General features: G+C 52.4%; 1 protein-coding gene across 2 annotated transcripts in view; it reads left to right on the top strand.

Annotated features, from left to right (window-relative positions):
- Positions 1-22,622, top strand: part of PFKM (phosphofructokinase, muscle) — a 49,809-nt gene that overhangs the window by 20,159 nt on the left and 7,028 nt on the right. For both annotated transcript variants that reach the window (XM_044994620.1, XM_044994619.1), the window contains exons 4-18: positions 727-804; positions 3,412-3,601; positions 5,823-5,988; positions 6,554-6,598; positions 7,933-8,041; positions 9,230-9,325; positions 9,837-9,929; positions 11,686-11,811; positions 12,802-12,866; positions 13,541-13,604; positions 14,512-14,658; positions 15,657-15,727; positions 16,107-16,194; positions 17,307-17,459; positions 21,739-21,903. In XM_044994620.1, coding sequence (XP_044850555.1) covers positions 727-804; positions 3,412-3,601; positions 5,823-5,988; positions 6,554-6,598; positions 7,933-8,041; positions 9,230-9,325; positions 9,837-9,929; positions 11,686-11,811; positions 12,802-12,866; positions 13,541-13,604; positions 14,512-14,658; positions 15,657-15,727; positions 16,107-16,194; positions 17,307-17,459; positions 21,739-21,903 — 1,656 coding nt within the window. The remainder of the gene's footprint in view (positions 1-726; positions 805-3,411; positions 3,602-5,822; positions 5,989-6,553; positions 6,599-7,932; positions 8,042-9,229; positions 9,326-9,836; positions 9,930-11,685; positions 11,812-12,801; positions 12,867-13,540; positions 13,605-14,511; positions 14,659-15,656; positions 15,728-16,106; positions 16,195-17,306; positions 17,460-21,738; positions 21,904-22,622) is intronic.

Here is a 22,622-nt window from a genome sequence, read left to right as displayed (position 1 = left end):
TTTCCAGCGCTGCAAATTGCGGCGCTACAAAGCGCCAGTGTAGTCAAAGCCTCCACAGGGAGGTGGAGTACGGACAGCGCTGGGAGAGCTCTCTCCCAGCGCTAGCGCTTTGACTACACTTAGCGCTTCAAAGCGCTGCCGCGGCAGCGCTAAGTGTAGCCACAGCCTCAGTTTAAGTTTGAAAGCTTGTCCCTCTCACCAACAGAAGTTGGTCTAATAAAAGATGCCACCTCGCCCACCTTGTGTCTCACTGGATTGCCAGTCTGTTCTTTGCTTACTATGCTCTATTGTGCCTGGACCACGGACATCTTTCCTACCCAGAGTACTTTGTTCAGAACCGAACTCAGATCTACTGTTGTCTTCAGTTCTCTCTGGGTCTACCCAAAATGGTCCGTGCAATCTTCTGAGTCAACAACAGGCCGGTGAGATACAGGCTTTGAAATCAGTCGCTGCTGGGATTGTTGAAACCCTGCGATGGATTGGGTGGGATATGGGCAAGAAAGTACCTCTGGGTGGGGCTGGGGAGCAGGGGTAGGGAGTGCGCATCTGAACGTTCATGGTTCCATTCCGTTCGAGGCTCACTCTGCTTAACTCTGCTCCCCAGTTCCTGTGGGCGCCCTCTGTCCATCCATCACCATAAGTGTCCATCTCTCGATCCTAGCGGTAACCGGCGTAGGAAAGCCTTCAGACTTGCCCCTAATCTCTTTCCTGTGCCTTCCGTTCTAGGGTTACCAAGGCCTGGTGGACGGCGGTGACAATATCCAGGAGGCCACATGGGAACGCGTCTCCATGATGCTTCAACTGGTAGGTCCTGGCCTGAATCCCCTTGCCGGCTGTGAAAGGGAGACAGTGCCCTGGGCCACTATTGTGGCTGGGCTTTACAAAGGAGCCAGGCACCCAACTCTCACTGAATTTCAGTGGGATTTGGATACCTAAGGGCCAGATTTTCAAAGGTGCTTAAGGGGCTTTGGCACATATGTCCTCATTGAAAGTCCCTGGGACTTGTGCTGCAAACTGCTTTCCTCTAGGTACACTTACAGCAGCAGGTAGAATACAGGCGCTACCCATGTAGTAACTACACGTGGCAGTGAAAGGCTCCGGCAGGGGGGAGGCCGCGGGCAGAGGTTCTGGCAGGCGGGAAAACAAGAGCACTTGTCTTTAAACCAGCGTATAAGACACGTTACACATGAATCGTGGCTGTGCCACACGCCCCAAGCAGAGGGGGCAGCGTGTCGCTGGGTTGTAGGGTGACCAGAATGTCCCGATTTTATAGGGACAGTCCCGATTTTGGGGTCTTTTTCTTACATAGGCTCCTATTACCCCCCAACCTCGTCCCGCTTTTTCACACTTGCTGTCTGGTCACCCTACTGGGCTGCCCTAGGATTAGCCCAGGATATCTGGCACCACAGAATACTTCCCCTTCCACGCCAGTTTGGCTGAGTGGGAGGGAGGGGGCGGGGCTGAATCCAGGCTCCGCCCACTCACATGCATGGGAGCGGGGAGTAGAAGCCCTGCAAGCTACTTCCCACCTCCCCACAATGCTACCTGCCCTGTGAACAGCCAGCACAGGAGACGAGGGGAGCCCCTGGAGGCGTACAGCAAGGCTCACCCCACCATCTAGTCCTAAATCGGCTACTGGAAGCAAGCAGCTAGGAGGGAACACAACGTAGGCCCAGAGAACACCATTGTCTCCATCCCAGGGAACAGCAGGTTAGCAACAGGGACAGGGAAATGTGCCATTAAGTCACAGTCACCACAGCTTTTGCCTTCACCGGACCCGTCTGTCCTCCCAGGGCTGGAAGAACCATTGATTCTCGGAATGACTTTCAAGGTCATTGCACTTTCACGGAAGGGATTCCTGGCAGGAGGAAAATGACTGTCACATCTTGCCCTTTTCTTCGGCGGGGTCACAGGCGAGGGCTCGGGAACTTGCGGGTAACGCTATCCCCGAGGCTGGGGTCACGACGAATGTCCGAGACCTAAAATAACGGGAAAGCAGAGCTGAAGGCTGCCAGCAGCCCTGCTTGTGATCGGGGACCTCGGGTCGGGTTTCACAAACAAGGACGGCAGAGGGCTCGTAGGGACGAGGCAGTGCCCAGCTCTAGGCAGTGAGCCACCCTCGAGCCGGAATCAACGGGCAGGAAATCAGACCTCCCGCTCCCCCCACATGTGCAAACGGTGTTGTTTCAACCCTGATTCTAACTCTAAGGGCAAAACTGACCCCTCTGCAGAAACTAGCGCAAGCCCTATGCATCATTTTAAGTCCTCAAAATAAGGCAGATGTGGAACTTGCACGGGTTCCAGGCCCTCGGGCTGGCCTCCTGCACAGAGGTGAACTTCGCCCTCTGAGAGGACTCCAGGGGGAATGCAGCGGGACACGGCTGCCATAGATAAGTAGCTGCTTGTGTTCTGGAGCTGGGGGTCTCGATCTTTTTCTCTCTGAGCCTCCCCCCAACATGCTGTGAGAAATCCATGGCCCAGCTGAGCCACAACAACTGGTTTTCTGCATCGAAAAGCCGGGGCTGGCATCAGGGGGTAGCAAGCAGGGCAATGCTATGTGCACCAATATGGAGGTGATGTGTGGCGGGGTGGGGCTGAGGGGTTTGGAGTGTGGGAAAGGGCTCAGGGCTGGGGCAGGGGGTTGGAGTGCAGGGGGTGGGGAGTGAGGGCTCCGTCTGGAGGTGCAGGCTCTGGGGTGGGGCTGGGGATGAGGGGTTTGGGGTGCAGGCTGCCCCAGGGCTGAAGCAGAGAGAGAGGACTCCCCTCAGCCCTCTCTCCCCACCACAGCAGCTCCGGGGCTGGGGCCAGGGGAGAGGTGTCTCTCCCCACCACAGCAGCTCCGGGGCTGGGGGGTCCTCTTTCCCTGCTACAGCCCCAGAGCTGGGAGAAGAGGCGTCTCTCTTCGCCGCGCCACAGCCCTGGACTAGGGGAGTTAGGTGCACAGCCCATGGTGGCCTCCTGTGCAGCCGTGCAGGCGCGCACCTTCGCTGTTGGAAATGTGCCCCTTACCTTGAATTTGAATCGGTCTGGCTTTACCTTCCAGCCCTTGGTTCTTGTCCTGCCTTTCTCGGCTAGTTACGGAGCCCGCTCCCGGGGGGAGGTACTTTTACACTGTAATCAAGCCACCTCTCCATCTTCTTGCTGATAAAGAGCTCGATGTGTTGAGTTTACGTTTTTTTCTCCAGCCCTGTGACTCTTTTCTGCGTCCTCTCCAATTTGTTAACGTCCTTTTTAAAACATGGACACCAGACCTGTTCTTGGCATTCCCATGTCAGTCTCACCGAGACTCCCGTCTGACTTGCAACCTGCTGGCCTCCACGCCTCAATCAGCTCCTGCGACAGACCACACAACCCTCTGGGTGAGTGGGGGTTGGGGGTTCCCTATTGACCCCCCTTCTGCCTCCCTCCCAGGGCGGCACTGTAATTGGAAGCGCCAGGTGCCAGGACTTCCGCACGCGCGAGGGTCGTTTGAAAGCCGCCCGCAACCTGGTGAAGAGAGGCATCACCAACCTGTGCGTCATCGGGGGCGACGGCAGCCTGACGGGAGCAGACACCTTCCGGGCCGAGTGGAGCAGTTTGCTAGTGGAACTGGTTAAAACAGGTACCGTGGTGACAAAGCAATAGGTGGAGTGGGAGGGGGTGAAGCTTTCCAGCCTGCCCGAGTGTGGCCAGGAGCCCCAGTAATTCTTCCGCATGGCCTCCTCCTTCCCCTGATCTTAGGGTATGGCTACACTTACAAATCTGCAGCGCTGGTAGTTGCAGCGCTGGTCGTCCAGCTGTGCAGGGCCAGCGCTGGTGTGTGGCCACACTCACAGCTACCAGCGCTGGTGTGTGGCCACATTTGCAGCATTTGCAGCGCTGTTGGGAGTGATGAATTATGGGCAGCTATCCCAGCATTCAAGTGGCAGCAACGTGCTTTTCAAAAGACGGGGGTGTGAGGCAGTGTGACAGGGACCGGCGGGGGGCGGGAGAGTGGATTTTTGGAACTGACACTGTGCAAAATCAGAAAATTTTCCCACCCCCTTACTGTTAACTGCAAACAGCCTGCATCCAACATACTCTCTTTCCCCCCTCTGCCCCCCTCCCCCAGTTTCTCTCAAGCAAAGCAAACACTCAGCCCCTGTGAATGACTCCTTTTCTCGCTGCTGGTCAAGCAAAATGCAAACACTCAACCCCCGTGAATCACGCAGGGAGGAGGATCTCATTTGATTGTTCACAGATTGATCACAGCAAACAGGAGCTGATAAGCAGCTCCGGAGAGCAGCAACGGAGCTCCGGAGGTTCACAACAAAACAAAGAGAGGCTGCATAACAAAACAAAGGGAGTAATTTAGTTAAAAGCATTCTGGGATACACCCTTATACCCTGGAGGCCAATCACAGCGCTGGTGTGTGGCCACACTTGATGACCAGCGCTGCAGCACCAGCGCTGCAATCCTTATTCCCCATGCCGAGTGAGGTGTACGGCCAGCGCTGCAGCCAGGGAGTTGCAGCGCTGGAAGTGCCCTGCAGGTGTGGCCACTTACTAATTGCAGCGCTGGAAAGCCTCCACCAGCGCTGCAACTCGCAAGTGTAGCCATACCCTTAGTTACAAAGTAACTGACTACCTCCGTCACTTGGGCCCCAATCCCTTTGCGGAGCTGGGCCCTGCTCTCTTTGCCACGTCACCCAGTTTGCCATGACCTCTCCACCCCTGAAGCCCCAGGCACTCCCCAAGGGACACTGGCCTATCTCTGCACGCCCCAAGTGCATGCCATCTCCCCAGCTCCCGCCCCCAAGACACCCACTCACAAGACAGTGCACGCCCTTCCCGGAGGCACCTCCTAGTGTGTGCGTCTCGTCCCAGGACACCCATCTACCCACGTGTGTTCCTGCCCACCCACTCCCGTGTTCCCCACCTACGCACATCCCCAAGCAGACCACAGTGGAGCAAAGATGGTGAGGGCGTGGAAATGCCAGACAGCAGAGCTTGCTGGGAAGTGGAAAAAAACTTCACAAACACTTAGTGAATTTCCCCTCCCCTGTTTTTCTATCCAGATGTTGTTCCTCCTTCGGCTCTAGCTGGAAGTGACGGGTTTGAAGCGTGGCTGAGGTGGTACTGAGAATGCTTTCTCAGGGGCTTGGCTCACATGCTCAGACCCTAAATGATGGCCATTTGTGGGGTCAGGAAGGAATTTTCCACATGGTCAGACTGTCAGGGATCCGGGGGGAGGGGGTTCGCTTTCCTCTTCAGCATGGGCACAGGTCGCTTGCTAGGATCATCTGTGTGTACAGGTCTGTCGCATCTTACACGCATTTAACATGCGTGATTTCAGTTTACGCGGTCGGCAAAAACAAACAAAAAAAAGAGAAAAATAACTATTTCAATACTGTACCTGTAGTGCGGGCGATTCCACCCGCCATTACACTCAATGTAATTTTGACTATACACAATTTTCGCTTTACGTGCTGACTGCGGAACGTAACCCCAGCGTAAGATGCAACAGACCTGTATCTCACTGAATCAATCCCTTGCCATTGCAGAGGCCTGGGGCCTGGGTGGCAACTCTGGCCCTCCTGGTCTCTGCCTCTGGCCCACAGCAGTTCTGTCTCCTGAGGGCTGTACTGCTTTGGTCTGGTGGCTGGGTTTGGTACGGGGGTGGCCTTTTGTGGCCTGTGATGTGCAAGAAGTCAGACTAGATGGGCTGGTGGTTCCTTCTGGCCTTAAACTCTGTGACTTTGGGCCTTACGCAAAGCTCCTTGAATTCACTGGGCTCTGGCTCAGGGCTGATACGCTCACCGCAGACTGTCCACATTCCAAGGGGCCCGTGGAATCTCTCCGCAGGGGGCGTCACGGCAGAGGAAGCCAAGAACTCGAGTCACCTGAACATTGTAGGAATGGTTGGCTCCATCGATAACGACTTTTGCGGCACGGACATGACGATCGGCACAGACTCTGCCCTTCACAGGATAATGGAGATAGTCGATGCTATCACAACGACTGCACAGAGGTGAGGCCTGGGGACGGGTCTGCAACTCACCTCTTCCTTTTCAGCATTGGCGGTGGGATACAGGGGTGTTGGGATGCCAGAGCCTAAGGGTACGTCCACACTGCAATCACGGGGTGGACCAGCCTGCCCAGCACCCTGGGTCATTATAGGGCAGCTTTCTGCCTTTCTGCACTTGGTTTTGTGTTCTGTGTCTGTACAGCACCTTGCAAAACAGGGCTCTGATCCATGACTAGGGCTCCTGGGCACTGATGCAACACGGATGATTATTAATAATGCTAATACTGAGGTGCTGCACAAATGCGTGGAGGGAACCAGTCCCAGCCCTCAATTGCTCACCATCTGCAATGTCGAGACAAACACAGGAGGAGAAATGACTTGCCAAAGGTCACTCGGGAGCACCAGGTGTGGTACCAAGGCCTTCTGAATCCCAGTCATCTGCCCCGATCCACTGGACTCGGCTGCGTCTCCACAATATTAAGGCCTTGTTACGACTTAGGCTGATAGATCTGTGGTGTTGCTGCGCTGCGGTAACTGCTGGGTGCACTCTCTCTCCCGTCTCTTGCAGTCACCAGAGGACGTTTGTGCTGGAGGTGATGGGCCGTCACTGCGGGTGGGTAAATCTTTCCTTTCTGTGCGTTTAACGGTTCTGCATTTTCGCCACCCTTTGGCCCAGCGCCCGGGGAGGCAGGGTCCTTCCTTCACAGGAAGTGGAGAGGCTAGAAAGAGGGGCCAGTCGCAGGAAAAGACGGGCCGGAGGGGCAAGCCATCCCACCTGTCTTTCCCACCAAGGAAACCAGTGAAAACCCAGGGGTGGAAAAAAGTCACTCTTAATTGTAATCAAGCTGGGGGAACCTGATCCAGATGCAGAGAGGCCAGCATGAGGCCTATGCACCCTTAGGGCTTAAGTGACATGTAAGTGGTGCTTAGGCCTAGTACTGCCTCTCTGCATCATCTCTCTCACCCACTATTATAACAGTCTCCTCTTTCCAGCTAGGACCTTCCTAGCCCCAGATGGGATTCTCTGATGACGCGGCTGCAGGGGCATTTCTTGCCCGAGGCGAGTCACTCTGCCGCCGCCACAAAGCAGCATTAGTCTTACAGTTCGGACGGTAGAGAAGGTTGTGACTCGCTCGCTGTTTAATAAACGTAACAGCAGGGCAAGCTCCTCCGGTTTGGAGAGAAGAAAGGCCGAGCCAGGGAAGGGAAACCGACGAGTCCCTGCGTCGTGAGGATCGGGGGCTTGGTCCCGCTCCCGTTGAAGACAGTGGGCCAGTTCTCAGCTCGTGTAAAATGGTGTCGCTCCATTGAAATCAAGGCTGGAATTCTGGGGCGCAGCGGAGTGTAGGGTGACCAGATGTCCCGATTTTATAGGGATAGTCCTGATATTTGGGGCTTTTTTTTTTAATATGGGCTCCTATTATCCCCCACCCCGTCCCGATTTTTCACACTTGCTGCCTGGTCAGCCTAGCGGAGTGTCCCTTTTGACCTTGAGATCTGTGGCTGTATCAGAGTTTTGTTAAGTTGGCTGCAGGTGGAATTCTCCCCTAGCACAAGGCTGGTGTCCCTCTGCACTCATACGCCCCCATAATAGGGCTTGAATTGCCCTTCAGCTGCCCTTGTGCGGGACCCTTTTGCACCAGTCTGCAGCATGGTCCCCCCACGCCCCTCAAAACTTCAGGAGGTTTGAAATTTCATCAGAGTTAGTTCAGAAGAGAAACAGAGCGCCAGGGAACTCAGGGGGGCCCCAGGGCCTCGAACAGAACTGCATGGAAGAGTTTATTTTTGCATGCAAATTTGAAACTGGCAAGCAGTTACTTCCAGAACGGCTCCCTCCAGCCCTTGCCATCAACGGCAGCTTCTCCGCTTGCTAAACATGAGGCACGAACTTTAAAACTCGCAGCACACCCCTGGCTCGCTAACCTTCCTCCTTCTCTCTCGCCTTAGCTACCTAGCTCTCATAACGGCCCTGGCTTGTGGGGCCGACTGGGTTTTCATTCCCGAATCTCCGCCCGAGGACGACTGGGAGGAACACTTGTGCAGGAGGCTAATCGAGGTAACCCCAGCCAAACTTCTCATAGGCGACTCCTGCTTTGCACAGATCTCGGATTGGGATGCTAGGATGCTCGAGAGTCAAGCTCTGAGAAGGACATTGGTCTAGTGGTTAGGATACTGGTCAAATCCTGGGGTTCAAGTCCCTGCTCTGCCACTGCTTCCAGTTTGACCTTTGGCAAGTCACTTGGGCCCAGTTCTTCAGAGAGATTTAGGTGCCCAACTCCCACTGACATCACTGGGAATTAGATGCCGAAACACCTGAGCCCTCATCTCTCTGTGCCTGAAATTCCCCACGTGGAGAATAGCACAGCTCCACCTCACAGGAGGATTGTGAGCATAAATCTACTTAAAGATTGTGAGGCGCTCAGATACCGTGGTAGTGGAGGGCCATATGCGAACTGAAGCTAGATTGAGCTCGATGCTTTCCCCTCTCCATTTGGTCCGGTCTCCTGTTGGATGGAGTTTCCGGGGACAGGAAGGCTAATTGGTCAGGAATTTTGTGACGAAACATTTCTCGCATCCAGGATGGGCTTTCTGGAGAGAACGAGGAGTACTTGGCACCTTAGAGATTAACAAATTTATTTGGGCATAAGCTTTCGTGGGCTTAGCCTAAATAAATTTGTTAGTCTCTAAGGTGCCACAAGGACGACTCATTCTTTTTGCTGATACAGACTAACACAGCTACCACTCTGAAACCTTTCTGGAGAGAGACACCCCAGAGTAGCCCACTGACCTGATCTGCCAGAAGCCGGCAGAGCAGAGTCTTGAACGAGGCTCTTCCATATCCCAGGCCTGAGATGGCAAAGGTTAATTAGTGGCAGGCTGCAGAGATAGCCAAGGCGAGGGGGCTGGGTGCCCTAACCACTAGGCGATTGGCCACAGTGGTGAGTGCGCTGTCATATGCTGATCATGGGATCAGTCTGCGCTCACAAAAAAACAGGCAGGGCCTCGGCGTTGTTCTGACGTGGAACAAGAATGTCGACAGCTCAAAACTGGACTTCTGGCTTCCCAGCCAGCCCTCACCAGCACCCAGTGCTCTGCTTAGATCCTGCTTCAGCCCACGGCGGTAAGTGAGACTAGAGCAGTGCATTGGCCCTATTCTGTCCCCTGCGTGGGGGTGAATCCAACCCGCACTGTGCAATTTGACACGTTCCATCAATGGGTTGCTTTCTCCTTTCCTTTCCTTCAGACAAGAGGCCGGGGATCGAGACTAAACATCATTATTGTGGCTGAAGGAGCCATCAACAAGCAGGGCCAACCCATCACCTCGGAGGACATCAAACACGTGAGTGGGGGTTGGGGTCAGCTCTGTGCTCGGCCCCGAGAATATGTCTCTCCTGATCTACCAGATTGCACCTGTCTGCTTTCAAATTACCACCAACGCTCGGCTCGACGGCTGGTGTAAAGCAGCATTGCTCGACAGAGTGTTGGCGATTTACCGCAGCCACAGAGATGGCCCCAAAACTGCATCCCCGTTTGCTGCTGCCCGAGATGCCCGTAACGAGATTTGCAGGGCCTGGTACTCTTTGCTGGCCAGCATTTGTGCTGGGTCACAGCTAGCCAGACATTATGGCTGGGCAAGACAGGGCTCCGCTAGCAGAAAGCTTTAAAACCACCCTCAGTTGCAGAGCCTCAGCTGGTGTCAGTCGCCCGGCACGGCTCCATTTGAAGGCTGAGGAGCTGGCCCCCAGATCTTAGTCTCCAGTGGTCTCTGCTGTTGCATGTTCACTCATGTCACAGTCTGGCCTCTTGAGATAAAGATGAATCTCTTCTGTCGTTTTCTCGCTTCCCTTTAGTTGGTTGTTAAACGCCTTGGCTATGACACGAGAGTCACCATCCTCGGGCACGTGCAGCGTGGTGGGACCCCCTCTGCCTTTGACCGCATCCTGGTATGAACATTTGCTATCTCCTCCATCCTTCTCCTTCTAGTTGAGATCCTTTTACAAACCCTAATGACCCCCATTGTGGCCTTCCCTCTAGACAGAGCCAGGGGACTCCGGAGCAGAGCATAGAGTCATGGGAACACAGGGCTGGAAGGGACCTCAAGAGGCAGGATTAAGCACACATAGAATATCAGGGTTGGAAGTGACCTCAGGAGGTCATCTAGTCCAACCCCCACCTAGATCATCCCTGACAGGGATTTGTCTTAAAAACAACCTCCCTAGGGAACCTGTTCCAGCGTGTCACTGTTTAACCAGTGTTTCACACTGGCCCTGGCCAATTTGGGGCCCCCGGAAAAATCTCCCCGGGCTGGAGAGGCTCTTGCTCCAGCAGGGGCATGGAGCTTTTCCAGTCTGGGGCCACAGCGGGGGAGGGGGGTAAGGGCAGAAAGGACGGGATCCTCAGGGAAAAGAGGTGCAGTGGGAGGTGCATGGGGGGGCTTCAGGCTCAGAGCGCTGCAGCTGCAGCCCCCAGACGTGAGGGGCTCCGGGCTTGGAGCTCTGGCCAGGGCTGAGAGCTCCACTGCAGTCCCAGCCGGGGCCATGGTGGGGGTGTGTTGGGGGGGGTTAAGAGTAGCATGCAGGGGCAGGGCCTTGGCCGGAAGAGGTGGGGCAGGGGGGTGCTACCCTCCCCAAGGGGCACTTCACGCACTGCCCCTGCACACAATGCACAGTTAACCTGTGGAACTCATTGCCAAGGGATGTTGTGAAGACCAGTAGTATAATTAGGTTAAAAAAAGAACTAGATACGTTCCTGGAGGATCGGTTCTTCAGTGGCTATTAGCCAAGATGGTCAGGGACATAATTCCCATGCTCTGGGTGTCCCTAAACCTCTGACTGACAGAAGCTGGGACTGGATAACTCAATAATCGCCCTGTTCTATTCGTTCCCTCTGAAGCACCTGGCATTGGCCACTGTCGGAAGACAGGACACTGGGCTAGATGGACCATCGGTCTGACCCAGTCTGGCCGTTCTTATGTTATGTGCTAAGGCTGTTCTCATGCCCCCCTTCAGCCTTCTCTTCTCTCAATTAAACATGCCCAGTTCTTTCAACCTTTCCTCAGAGGTCAGGTTTTCTAAACCACTTCTCTTTGTTGCTGCTCTCCTCTGGACTCTCTCGCATCGCAGTCGCATGGCCCTGGTGCATCATGGGAAATATAGGCCAGTTGGCAAGCCCAGCCCAGAGAGGGGAATTGAGGAATAAGACACCCAAACTACAGCGCCCATGAAGCACCACGGTTGCATTTTAGCACTGAAATATTTCTGGTTTTCAATGAAAAAAATCAACATTTTCCTGGAAAGCAGACACTTTTCACGAAAAAACTAGTTTAGCTGAAAAACAGATTTTACATTAAAAAAACAGCTTCAGTGGCAATTATTTTGACCAGTCCTAAAAAGGGCCACCACCCTCCATTCATCAGTAGGGATTGAACCTGTGACCTCCAGCTCCAAATGAAAGAACAAAAGGAGTAGCCCCATTACCTGATAGCAGTAGTAGGCTGATATCTTCTATGTAGACTAGCCACCAATGGTAGGGTTGGGGGAAGAGATCTACTTATCGATGTGTTACACTGTGTTTTTTTAAGTTCCTTCTAAGGACTGATTCAGGGGAATCTGTATTGAGGGTATAAGTGGGAGCATGGGATATGGATGTCCCAGGAAATATAGAGCCATCAAGGATTAGAGCCCCTTCTGTGTGTCTCAGGGAAGCAGAATGGGGGTGGAAGCAGTCATGGCCTTGTTGGAAGGGACCCCGGATACCCCAGCATGTGTCGTCAGCCTGTCCGGGAACCAAGCTGTCCGCCTGCCTCTCATGGAGTGTGTCCAAGTGGTGAGTATTTCCCTCCCTCCACTCCAACCGCGTCCAGTGTGCTAGGTGCTGTACCAACATATGGTAAATGACAGCCCCTGCCCCAAAGAGTTTACAGTTTAAAAGACTGGTGGATGAGACTAACAATAGGGTGGACGGGAATAATACAAATAGATGCTTTAAAACAGATGGGCAGTTCTTAGCCAGTCGGTAGCAGAGATCACAACTTGCCATCCACCTAGACATCACCAGGGGCCGTGTTCTCTAGATATCATAGTGTTCCTGATGTTGATTGGCTGAACTTCTGGAGAGCAGGTATGAATTAAGGCAATCTAGTGTCTGAGGGCTTGGCTACACTTACAAATTTGCAGCGCTGCAGCAGGGTGTGAAAACACACCCTCTGCAGCGCTGCAAATTGCGGCGCTACAAAGCGCCAGTGTAGTCAAAGCCCCAGCGCTGGGAGCCGCGCTCCCAGCGCTGTCCGTTATTCCCCACAGGGAAGTGGAGTACGGACAGCGCTGGGAGAGTTTTCTCCCAGCGCTGGCGCTTTGATTACACTTAAGCGCTTCAAAGCGCTGCCGCGGCAGCGCTGCCGCGGCAGCGCTTTGAAATGCAAGTGTAGCCAAAGCCTGAGGCTCATGTCCTGTCCCCACAGCCCTGTGGCATGGCCCCACCCTTCCTAGGGGAGGTATCAGGTTTCAGATTTAAGATGAATGGAGCAGTTCACACCTCTTGGAGCTCTTGTTTCAGGCTCTTTGCAGACTCCAGCAGGCCTCGGTCAGTCTCAGGTCACACTTCCAAGCTTTCCTGTGCATCTACGAGAGCCAGGAATAGTATTTTTAAATTAAAATAGATTCTGATCTTAACATACGGCCCAGGCCCGTAATGCCTTGCTCCAGATCTGCTTGTGCTTAATCTCGTTTTCCATCTGGGGTTGCAGTCGAGTTAAAATGAGATTTTTAGAGACAGATCTTTAGATCTTTTCTTTTTCCTGCTGCTTCCTCCTCACAGACCAAAGATGTCACGATAGCAATGAATGAGAGACGATTTGAAGATGCTGTTAAATTGAGGGGAAGGTGAGCGAATCTGCTATTTAAAATAAGATATTTAAAGGATCAGGGACCTATTGTGGCTCTAAATATACTATAATAATAATTAATAAATAATCCCTAGCTCTTATCTAGCACTTTTCATTAGCAGATCTCACAGTGCTTTACAAAGCAGGTCAGTATTATGACCCCCATTTTACAGATAGGGAAACTGAGGCACAGAGGGGCAAAGTGACTTGCTCTAGGTCACACAGCAGGCCAGTGGCAGAGCCAGGACTCCAGTCTCCTGAGTCCCAGTCCATTGCTCTAGCTACTAAGTCACACTGCACTGAAAAGAAACCAGCGTTCCTCTAATGGTGCTTAATTGGGAGACTTACAAGTAGGCGAAGCTCACAGCCTCCTCCACAGCATGAAGATGCTTATCTACTACAAAAAAGAAAGGGGCCCATTTTTACAGGGAGGGGAATTAACCATTGGAACAACTTTCCCAGGAACGTGGTAGATTCTCCATTGCTTTGGAGTCTTTAAATCAATGCTGGAATATTGAAATGAAAAATATTCTAGCTCAACCACCCAGATATGGGCTGGATGCAGGATTCATTGGGATTGGTTCTCTGGTCTGTGTGATGCAGGAGGTCAGACTAGATGATCAGAATGGCCCCTTCTGGCCTTGAGATCTGACTCCCTCTCCTTTCTTGCAGGAGCTTCCAGAATAACTGGAACGTTTACAAGTTGCTGGCCCATGTGCGCCCACCCTCTACAAAGGTACGAAACAAACGACAGGTGGCTCCTCGTCCATTTTCTTTATGGTTTGCGCAGCTGTGTATGCATCAGGGCTGGGATTTTCAAAGGAGGCTTAGGGAGATTGGCATCCAACCCTCCCTGTTAGTTTTCAATGGCTAATGCCCCAGGCTCCTTTGAAAATGAAAGTCTAGACAACTGATAGGCAACCGTGGCTCGCAGGGTGCCTGCGTCCCATCAGGGTAATCTGATTGTGGGCCGTGAGACATTTTGCTGATGATGACCATCCGCAGGCACGGCTCCCCGCAGCTCCCAGTGGCCGCAGTTCGCCATTCCTGGCCAACGGGAGCTGTGGGAAGCAGCGGGTCACAGGGACATGCTGGCCGCCACTTCCCGCAGCTCCCATTGGCCACGGTTCACCATTTCTGGCCAATGGGAGCTGTAGGAAGCAGCGGGCCACAGGGACGTGCTGGCCGCCGCTCCCCGCAGCTCCCATTGGCCACAGTTCACCATTCCTGGCCAATGGGAGCTGTAGGAAGCGGCGGGCCACAGGGATGTGCTGGCCGCCGCTCCCCGCAGCTCCCATTGGCCAGGGTTCGCCATTCCTGGCCAATGGGAGCTGCGGGGAGCCGTGCCTGCAGATGGTCAACGTCAGCAAAATGTCTCGCGGCCCACAGTCAGATTACCCTGATGGGCCGCTGGTTGCCCACCACTGGTCTAGACCCTCAGTGTGCTGTGGGGCCACGTGGCTGTGCCAGTGCAAGGCTATGGGCCAGCCCAAAGCTGTACATCTGTGCCAGTGCCACGGGGCCTTGCTGTCCTGGTGCAGTGGGACCTTTCCCCCCTTATTTCAGCAGGCCTGGCCGTTTGGGGAGCATTCCTGTTTTCTCTGTTTCTTTCTCAATGCCATCTCCTGCTCCCCTCACTGCAGAGCGGGTATAACCTGGCCGTGATGAACGTCGGCGCTCCAGCCTCCGGGATGAACGCAGCCGTGAGGGCGGCCGTCAGGATTGGGCTGATCCATGGGCACAAGATGCTGGCTGTGCACGATGGGTTTGATGGCCTCGCCCACGGACAGGTACCATCTAGGACAAGGCTGCTCTATAGCATCCTTCCTCCAGACAGAGCCTCCATGCGCTGTGAAGCGCTCTGACGAGCAGCCGGACGAGAGGAACATTCAGAGCCATGGAGAGGAGGGAAATCTGAGGCGGAACAGGGGGCTGATGAGATAGGGAGGCCGTTCCAGAGAGCGGCAGCTGCAGAAGAGAAAGTTCTTCCACGACACGTGGCAAGAGTGTCTGGAAAAGGGTAGCGCTAGAGGAGTGGAGGTCTAGAGAGAGAGGCTGGAGCAAGCCCATGGAGGCTATGGATCCTAAACTGAACGGGGGAGCCTATGACAAGGCTCCAGCCCTAGTCAGGTCATGTTCACCACGGCAGGGTTATGGAGTGAACAATCAAGGTGAAAGAGAAAAGGGTCATGGTTTAGTACTGAGCTTCCAGGCAGTGTGGACAGAGAAACCGGATCAAAGGCGGCTGTGGGCAGTATCTGTATCTCAGCCCAGTGGTGCCTTTCCGTCTCCGGAAGACACAAGCGTGTCCCAAAGAATGTCCGCGCTGATGTGGATTCTGGTTAGATGCAGCACTGAGAACTATACATAACGATCTTGAACGCGTCTTCCTGAAGGTGTTTAACTCTGTACATACGTGGGGAGACATCGGGTGCAGTCCCACAGGACGCGATTCAAATTGCTTAGGAAAGTTCTGTCCGGTAAGAGCTGCTCTGCACAGACCAGCCTCACTGTTGCCTCTGAAGCACTGGGGTAAATGACATCACAAGACGCAGGGCACTGGAGAATCAAACCCACAATCTCACACCAACATCAGTTGCTTACTCTCTGAACTGGGGAATAGTTATTTCAAGATGTGTTTGGGCTCAGTAGGTTCAATTTCCCATTGTGAGTCACTTCCACTGTCCCCACCTTGTTACCATGTAGGGAAATTGTTCCCTCCATTGTTACTGGCAAATCAAATAGCCCCACTCTTCGTAACTCCTTTCTTCTCTTCCCTTTTCACCAGGTGGAAGAGATTGGCTGGGGAGGCGTAGGTGGCTGGACTGGGCTTGGTGGGTCGAAACTTGGCACAAAAAGGTAACCCACTAAAGCATTCTTCCTCTAGCTAGCTACCTGCGTGTCCTTCAAGATACTATTACCAGAGCGGTATCAAACGCATGCTTTGATCAGCGTCATCGCAGGCCTGATTTTCAGACATGTGGCACCAACTGCCGCGACTCCAGGTGAAATCAGTGTTGCAATGATCAGATGGCAAGTGTGTTAAGCCCTTAACTAGTCTGGCGCTGGCAAATTGATCCAGCCTCTTCCTTGCATTCAGCAAATTGAGCCCCATCCCCCCAGCAAATTCCTCTTGTGCCATCTCCTCCAGCCCAGACTCCGTGCTCTCCACATCCAGGGACTCCACAGGCCCAGGAGGGTGCATTGATGCTTTTTCTGGCTTTTCTGCCTCCAACAGGACTCTGCCTAAGAAATACTTGGAGGAAATCAGCGCAACCATCAGCAGTTTTAACATTCATGGGCTGATCATCATCGGGGGCTTTGAGGTGAGTCAGGCAGGCTGCAGTGAGTCTTTACAGGCTGGGGCCTGTAGGGGAGCAGGAGGCCAGCCACCTTTCTCCACCCACAGAACACCCCAGAGGAGATCTCAATCCTGGGAGATGTGAGGCCAGCTGCTTGGCCAGGTTCAGAGATGCTCACCAAGAATAGGGGGTCGTTAATGGAGGAACCTGACCATTCCCAGGCCTGTCAATGCCTTGAAAATGCTGGAAATCTCCTGCGGTGACTCAGGAGCAAAGATCATCCCAATGCAGCCTGAGTGCTGAGTCCCATCCAGAGCGGGGCTCAGCCTCTGGGGCTCCAGTTACCAGGGCATTAAGGAACTCAACCTCTGGGCTGATCCCTTCCAGGCCCATCTCTTTTTCCGGCCCCAGGCTCAGGGGAGCTGTTAGGGTTCCATTTCCTATGGCTTCCTAGAATGGCTGGTCCCCTCACTAGGTGTCTGGGTGGCATTGCTGGAGCTGGATCAGAAAGCTCCTGGGTTCTCCATTTCCGAGAGGACCAGAACGTGTTTGTGTGGGACACTGGGCGATCTTCAGCAAAGCTCTCGTGGTAGATGCAGGGCACTGGTGTCAGGTCTTTGCCCCTCTGTGCAAAACACCACACTGGGCACCTGCTGGACACGCTGCCTGTCTTCAGGCTTTTAGGGTGTGGGGGGGAGCACCCACAGGGCCACTGCTACCCCACCCTGAATCAAATGGAACCAATCTTGATCCCACCCCCAAAGGCCTTAGACCCAGCAGAATACCCTGCCTGTCCTTCCTGTGTACCGTGCCTACCACCTGGTCTGGAGATTCCAGGCTCTATGATAATACAAATAATAAATACCTAACTGTCTCATTCTGGGTACCATTAATCCTATCTTCACACTGACCGTTTTCCAGATGCAGCATCAAGGGAAATCCTGGCCCCATTGAAGTCCATGGCAAAACACCCATCTTCAGTGGGGCCAGGATTATGTTACCAAACTACTAAAAGTTAGGAAAAGCTTCCAACTCAGTCACCATCCTCCCTGCCCCTAGAGGTGAACGTGGCGCCAGCCAGAAGCAAACCCGGGGTGTTTCAATGCCGCTCTCCCTTTCTTCCGGGCATCCCGTAGGCTTTCACTGGGAGCTTAGAGCTCGTGGAAGGTCGTGGCAAGTACGAAGAGCTCTGCATCCCGCTGTGTGTTATTCCAGCCACCGTGTCCAACAACGTCCCTGGCTCTGACTTCAGCATCGGCGCAGACACCGCCCTCAATACTATCACCACGGTAAAGCATTTGAAATCTTCCTCCGGGGGTTTCCATCGCTCCACTAGCAGCATGATTTGTAGATTCAAAAGTCATAAGGGACCATTGTGATCATCTCCTCTGACTTCCTGCCTAACACAGGCCAGAGAACTTCCCTGAAGCACCTGCTGTTTGAACGAGAGAGATCTCTTAGAAACAACATCCAATCTTGATTTTAAAATTGCCAGTGATGGAGAATTCGCCACATCCCTTGGTAAATTGTTCCAGGGCTTAATTACACTTACAGACATGAGCCTATTTGTCGTCTGAATTTGTCTAGCTTCAGCTTCCAGGCACTGGATCTTGTTAGATCTTTGCCTGCTAGACTGAAGAGCCCATTAGCAAGTTTTTGTTCCCCATCTAGGTACCAGACCGTGATCAAGCCACCCCTTAACTTTCTCTTTCTTAAGCTAAATATTTGAGCTTCTTGAATCTATCACTAGAAATAAGGCTATGTTTTAGTCACAGGGTATTTTTAGTAAAAAAGTCATGGCTAGGTCACAGGCCCTAAACAAAAATTCACAGCCTGTGACCTGTCCATGCCTTTATTATATACCCCTGACTAAAATTTTGGGGGGGGGCTACAAGGGGGGGCGCCGCTTATGTTATATTCTTACTAATTGTCAAAAGGAATACAAATGTTTGCTGTCTTTGTTATACACAGATCAGCAACAAGTCCATAGTAAAGGTTAAAAACATATTGAAAGTTATTAGTTAGTGTCAGTAAAGGAATTGTGTAATGAGGTAAAAATGAAAGGTAGAATTGCTGAAAAAGATTGAAATATTTCTTTATGTAGAAAGGAAATTACTTCACAATTCCTTACCTGTATATTTCCCAGCTGTTAAGGCAATACCTTGGTTATTTTTTAAATTTTTATTAAAGCAACCTTAACTAAATATAAATATTTTTTCCTATGAAATTTTCGTTTGGAGACATCTGTCTTATTTCATTCAAGAGTTGATCAATGGTTTTAGTGCCATTCTAGTTACCAGAGCCGGGTGGAATGTTTTGAATTTTGACCCCCGACCATCTCAATTGTTCTCCCTACCAATGGAAGTGGGAGATTCTCCATCCCTGGAAGTCTGAGAGTACATCTACACAGCAGTTGGGGGTGCGATACTTCAGTCAAATAGCAGTTGGTCGCAGCAGTTCACGTTAGCTGGCCGAATACATACCTAGGATCTCCAGCCAAACTAACGCACGTACTTCTACCCGAGCTGGGAATTACATCTCCCATCTGCAGTGTGGACATCCCCTTCAAGTATGGTATAGCTCAAGCAGAAGTTATGGGCTTGATGCAGGAATTACTGGGTGAGGTTTTCTGGCCTGTTTTATGCAGGAGGTCAGACTAGATGAAGTCAAGGAAAGTGTGGGCCCCTTACTGAATGAGGGAGGCAACCTAGTGGCAGAGGATGTGGAAAAAGCTAATGTACTCAGTGCTTTTTTTTGCCTCGGTCTTCATGAACAAGGTCAGCTCCCAGACTACTGCACTGGGCAGCACAGCATGGGGAGGAGGTGACCAGCCCTCTGTGGATAAAGAAGTGGTTCAGAACTATTTAGAAAAGCTGGATGAGCACAAGTCCATGGGGCCGGATGCGCTGCATCCGAGGATGTGGATGTGACTGCAGAGTTGGTGGATGTGACTGCAGAGCCATTGGCCATTATCTTTGAAAATTCATGGCGATTGGGGGAGGTCCTGGATGACTGGAAAAAGGCTAATGTACTGCCCATCTTTAAAAAAGGGAAGGAGGAGGATCCGGGGAACTACAGGCCAGTCAGCCTCACCTCAGTCCCTGGAAAAATCATGGTGCAGGCCCTCAATTAATCAATTCTGAAGCACTTAGAGGAGAGGAAAGTGATCAGGAAGAGTCAGCCTGGATTCACCAAGGGCAAGTCATGCCTGACTAACCTAACTGCCTTCTATGATGAGATAACCGGCTCTGTGGATGAAGGGAAAGCAGTGGACATGTTATTCCTTGACTTTAGCAAAGCTTTTGATACGGTCTCCCACAGTATTCTTGCCAGCAAGTTAAAGAAGTATGGGCTGGATGAATGGACGGTAAGGTGGATAGAAAGCTGGCTAGATCATCGGGCTCAACAGGTAGTGATCAATGGCTCCATGTCTAGCTGGCAGCCAGTATCAAGCAGAGTGCCTCAAGGGTCGGTCCTGTGGCTGGTTTTGTTCAATATCTTCATTAATGATCTGGAAGATGGCGTGGACTGCACCCTCATCACGTTTGCAGATGACACTAAACTGGGAGGAGTGGTAGATACGCTGGAGGGTAGGGATAGAGGGACCTAGACAAATTAGAGGATTGGGCCAAAAGAAATCTGATGAGGTTCTACAAGGACAAGTGTAGAGTCCTGCACTTAGGACAGAAGAATCCCATGCACTGTTACAGACTAGGGATCAAGTGGCTAGGTAGCAGTTCTGCAGAAAAGCACCTAGGGGTTACAGTGGATGAGAAGCTGGATATGAGTCAGCAGTGTGCCCTTGTTGCCAAGAAGGCTAATGGCATTTTGGGCTGTATAAGTAGGGGCATTGCCAGCAGATCGAGGGACATGATCATTCCCCTTTATTCAGCATTGGTGAGGCCTCATCTGGAGTAGTGTGTCCAGTTTTAGGCTCCACACTACAAGAAGGATGTGGAAAAATTGGAAAGAGTCCAGCTGAGAGCAACAAAAATTATTAGGGGGCTGGAGCACATGACTTATGAGGAGAGGCTGAGGGAACTGGGATTGTTTAGTCTGCAGAAGAGAAGAATATGGGGGGGATTTGATAGCTGCTTTCAACTACCTGAAAGGGGGTTTCAAAGAGGATGGATCTAGACTGTTCTCAGTGGTAGCAGATGACAGAACAAGGAGTAGCAAAGAGTCCTGTGGCACCTTATAGACTAACAGACGTATTGGAGCATGAGCTTTCATGGGTGAATACCCATGGTCTCAAGTTGCAGTGGGAGAGGTTTAGGTTGGATATTAGGAAAAACTTTTTCACTAGGAGAGTGGTGAAGCCCTGGAATGGGTTCCCTAGGGAGGTGGTGGAATCTCCTTCCTTAGAGGTTTTTAAGGCTCGGCTTGACAAAGCCCTGGCTGGGATGATTTAGTTGGGGATTGGTCCTGCCTTGAGCAGGAGGTTGGACTAGATGACCTTCCAACCCTCATATTCTATGATCACAGTGGTTCCTTCTTGCCTTAAAAATCTCAGGGAGGGGGAATCAGGAAAAAATGTTGATGAAATTAGAGAGATGAAATTTCAAGAAATAAATAAATTCAAAGTTTACAAAATTTCTCAAAATTTCCAACTGAACATGAAAAAAACCTCAAAAGGTTCTCCCTCCCCTCCCCCCAAATGAACTCTAGCAATCACCTGATTTCTATATTTCTCTTCCGAGGGCTGAATCCATTAGATTGATTCACTGCCCAGCTCCAGGCTACATTACGGTCAAAATTCCGAGCATTGTTTGCGTTTTCAGCGCCACTGCAAATATAAAATGTACATGAGTTGATCCATAACAGCTGCATCTTTCTAAGGCCTCAGTTATGAGCCTTCTTGTATGCTCATGAGGAGCCCACTTCTCCTGCATGGGATATCATGATTGCCAGACACTGGGCAAAGAAGGGCATGGCCTTTGGGCTGCTAATCCCCTTGCTTTGCAGGCGGGTGGGCAGAACCAAAGCAGTGCCCCGCCCTCCCAATGCACCAGCCAATGCAGCTGTGCCAATGGAGGGAGGCGTAAGCTATGCCAGGAAAAGGGTTGGCAGCTAACTCCGCTCCCATGGAGAGATGGGGAAGCAGTGATTGAACTGCTATGCTCAGTCTCCGTCTACTTTCTGCCCTGTCCCTGGAGCAATGCAGCCGCATGCTGCCACTATAACTCAGGCCGGATTGCAAGGTGCCAATCCACCCCTAAACTTCAGTGTGGCACCCCCATTATCTGCTACCATTCTCAAAGTCACCACAGCAGAACATGATCCCAGTGAATCTGAGGCATTGTGGAATTCTGCAGTTAAGAGAGACCTACACTTCAACCTCGCTGCTATTAAAGTGAGAGTCCCTCCGCCCCACAAGCCTTCCTGGTCTGGGACGAGTGGGCAAGTCTCTCTACCTCGCTTCCGATGAAAGACTTCACTGGGTGTTTCACAGACATGCCCCATCCCCACACCCCCAGAGTAGTTTTTTAACCCTCATTCGTATCACCCCAGCTTTGATCTCCTTTATTAAGCGGCTCTAAGTAAATCTTGTTCCTATCCCCTCCCCAGACCTGTGACCGCATCAAACAATCTGCAGCCGGCACCAAGAGGCGGGTGTTCATCATCGAGACCATGGGAGGGTACTGCGGCTATCTGGCCACCATGGCAGGCCTGGCTTCAGGAGCGGACGCGGCTTATATTTTTGAAGATCCCTTCACCATCCGTGACTTACAGGTGAGAGTCTCCTTACCTACAAACAACTCTTCTGTTCCCCTGTGCTCAAGTAGACAACACAAGTACACTGTGCATAGACTTCTTCACCTGGAGTCCAAGCACTCTCCACTGGACAGGCGTGGAGCTGCAGCTGCGCAGAGGCATGTACCTAGAAAGCACAGTGGGTGTAGTACTGAGAACCAACAGGGCCCGATGGTCTGACCCACCCCCATTCAGTGTGGTGCTCTGCTCGCCCTCGAGCGGTGGATGGGATAGCACCACATACAGGCTGATGAGCCTGCTACAGACTTGGCTAAGAGCGATGGACTTTTTAGCTCAGCCAGTGGAGTCTGACGGTCAAGAGGCCCCAGGTTTGTTCCCCGCTGCTGCTGAGCCGCCCAGGGGCAGGGCATTCCACAGACTTCAAGGCAAGTTCACCCCGGCAGAAACCAATGCAAGTCCGCCAAAGGCAATGGAGCAGTGCCGGCTTAATTCAGCCCTTGGCCTGTATCCCGGAGGGCAGAGATGCAAACTAATCGGAGGGTGTCAGTGTAGCGGGATCCCTGGGGAATCCACGGAGGTTGGTGTGGACGGACTTGTCCCACTTCCTGCTGGAAAGGTTCGTGTCAGGCAAGGGAGCAAATGCTGCTCTCAGCGACCCTGATCTAAATCCAGAGCAAAGGCCCTAGGCTGCAGTGGAATTATTCCGCCTTGCATAGGGCCTGGTTCTTACTTACACC

This window comes from Mauremys mutica, chromosome 20 (assembly GCF_020497125.1).
Source record: "Mauremys mutica isolate MM-2020 ecotype Southern chromosome 20, ASM2049712v1, whole genome shotgun sequence".
NCBI lineage: Eukaryota > Metazoa > Chordata > Testudines > Geoemydidae > Mauremys > Mauremys mutica.
Note: the sequence above shows the minus strand (reverse complement) of the source record. Positions and strands in the feature narration are given on the sequence as shown.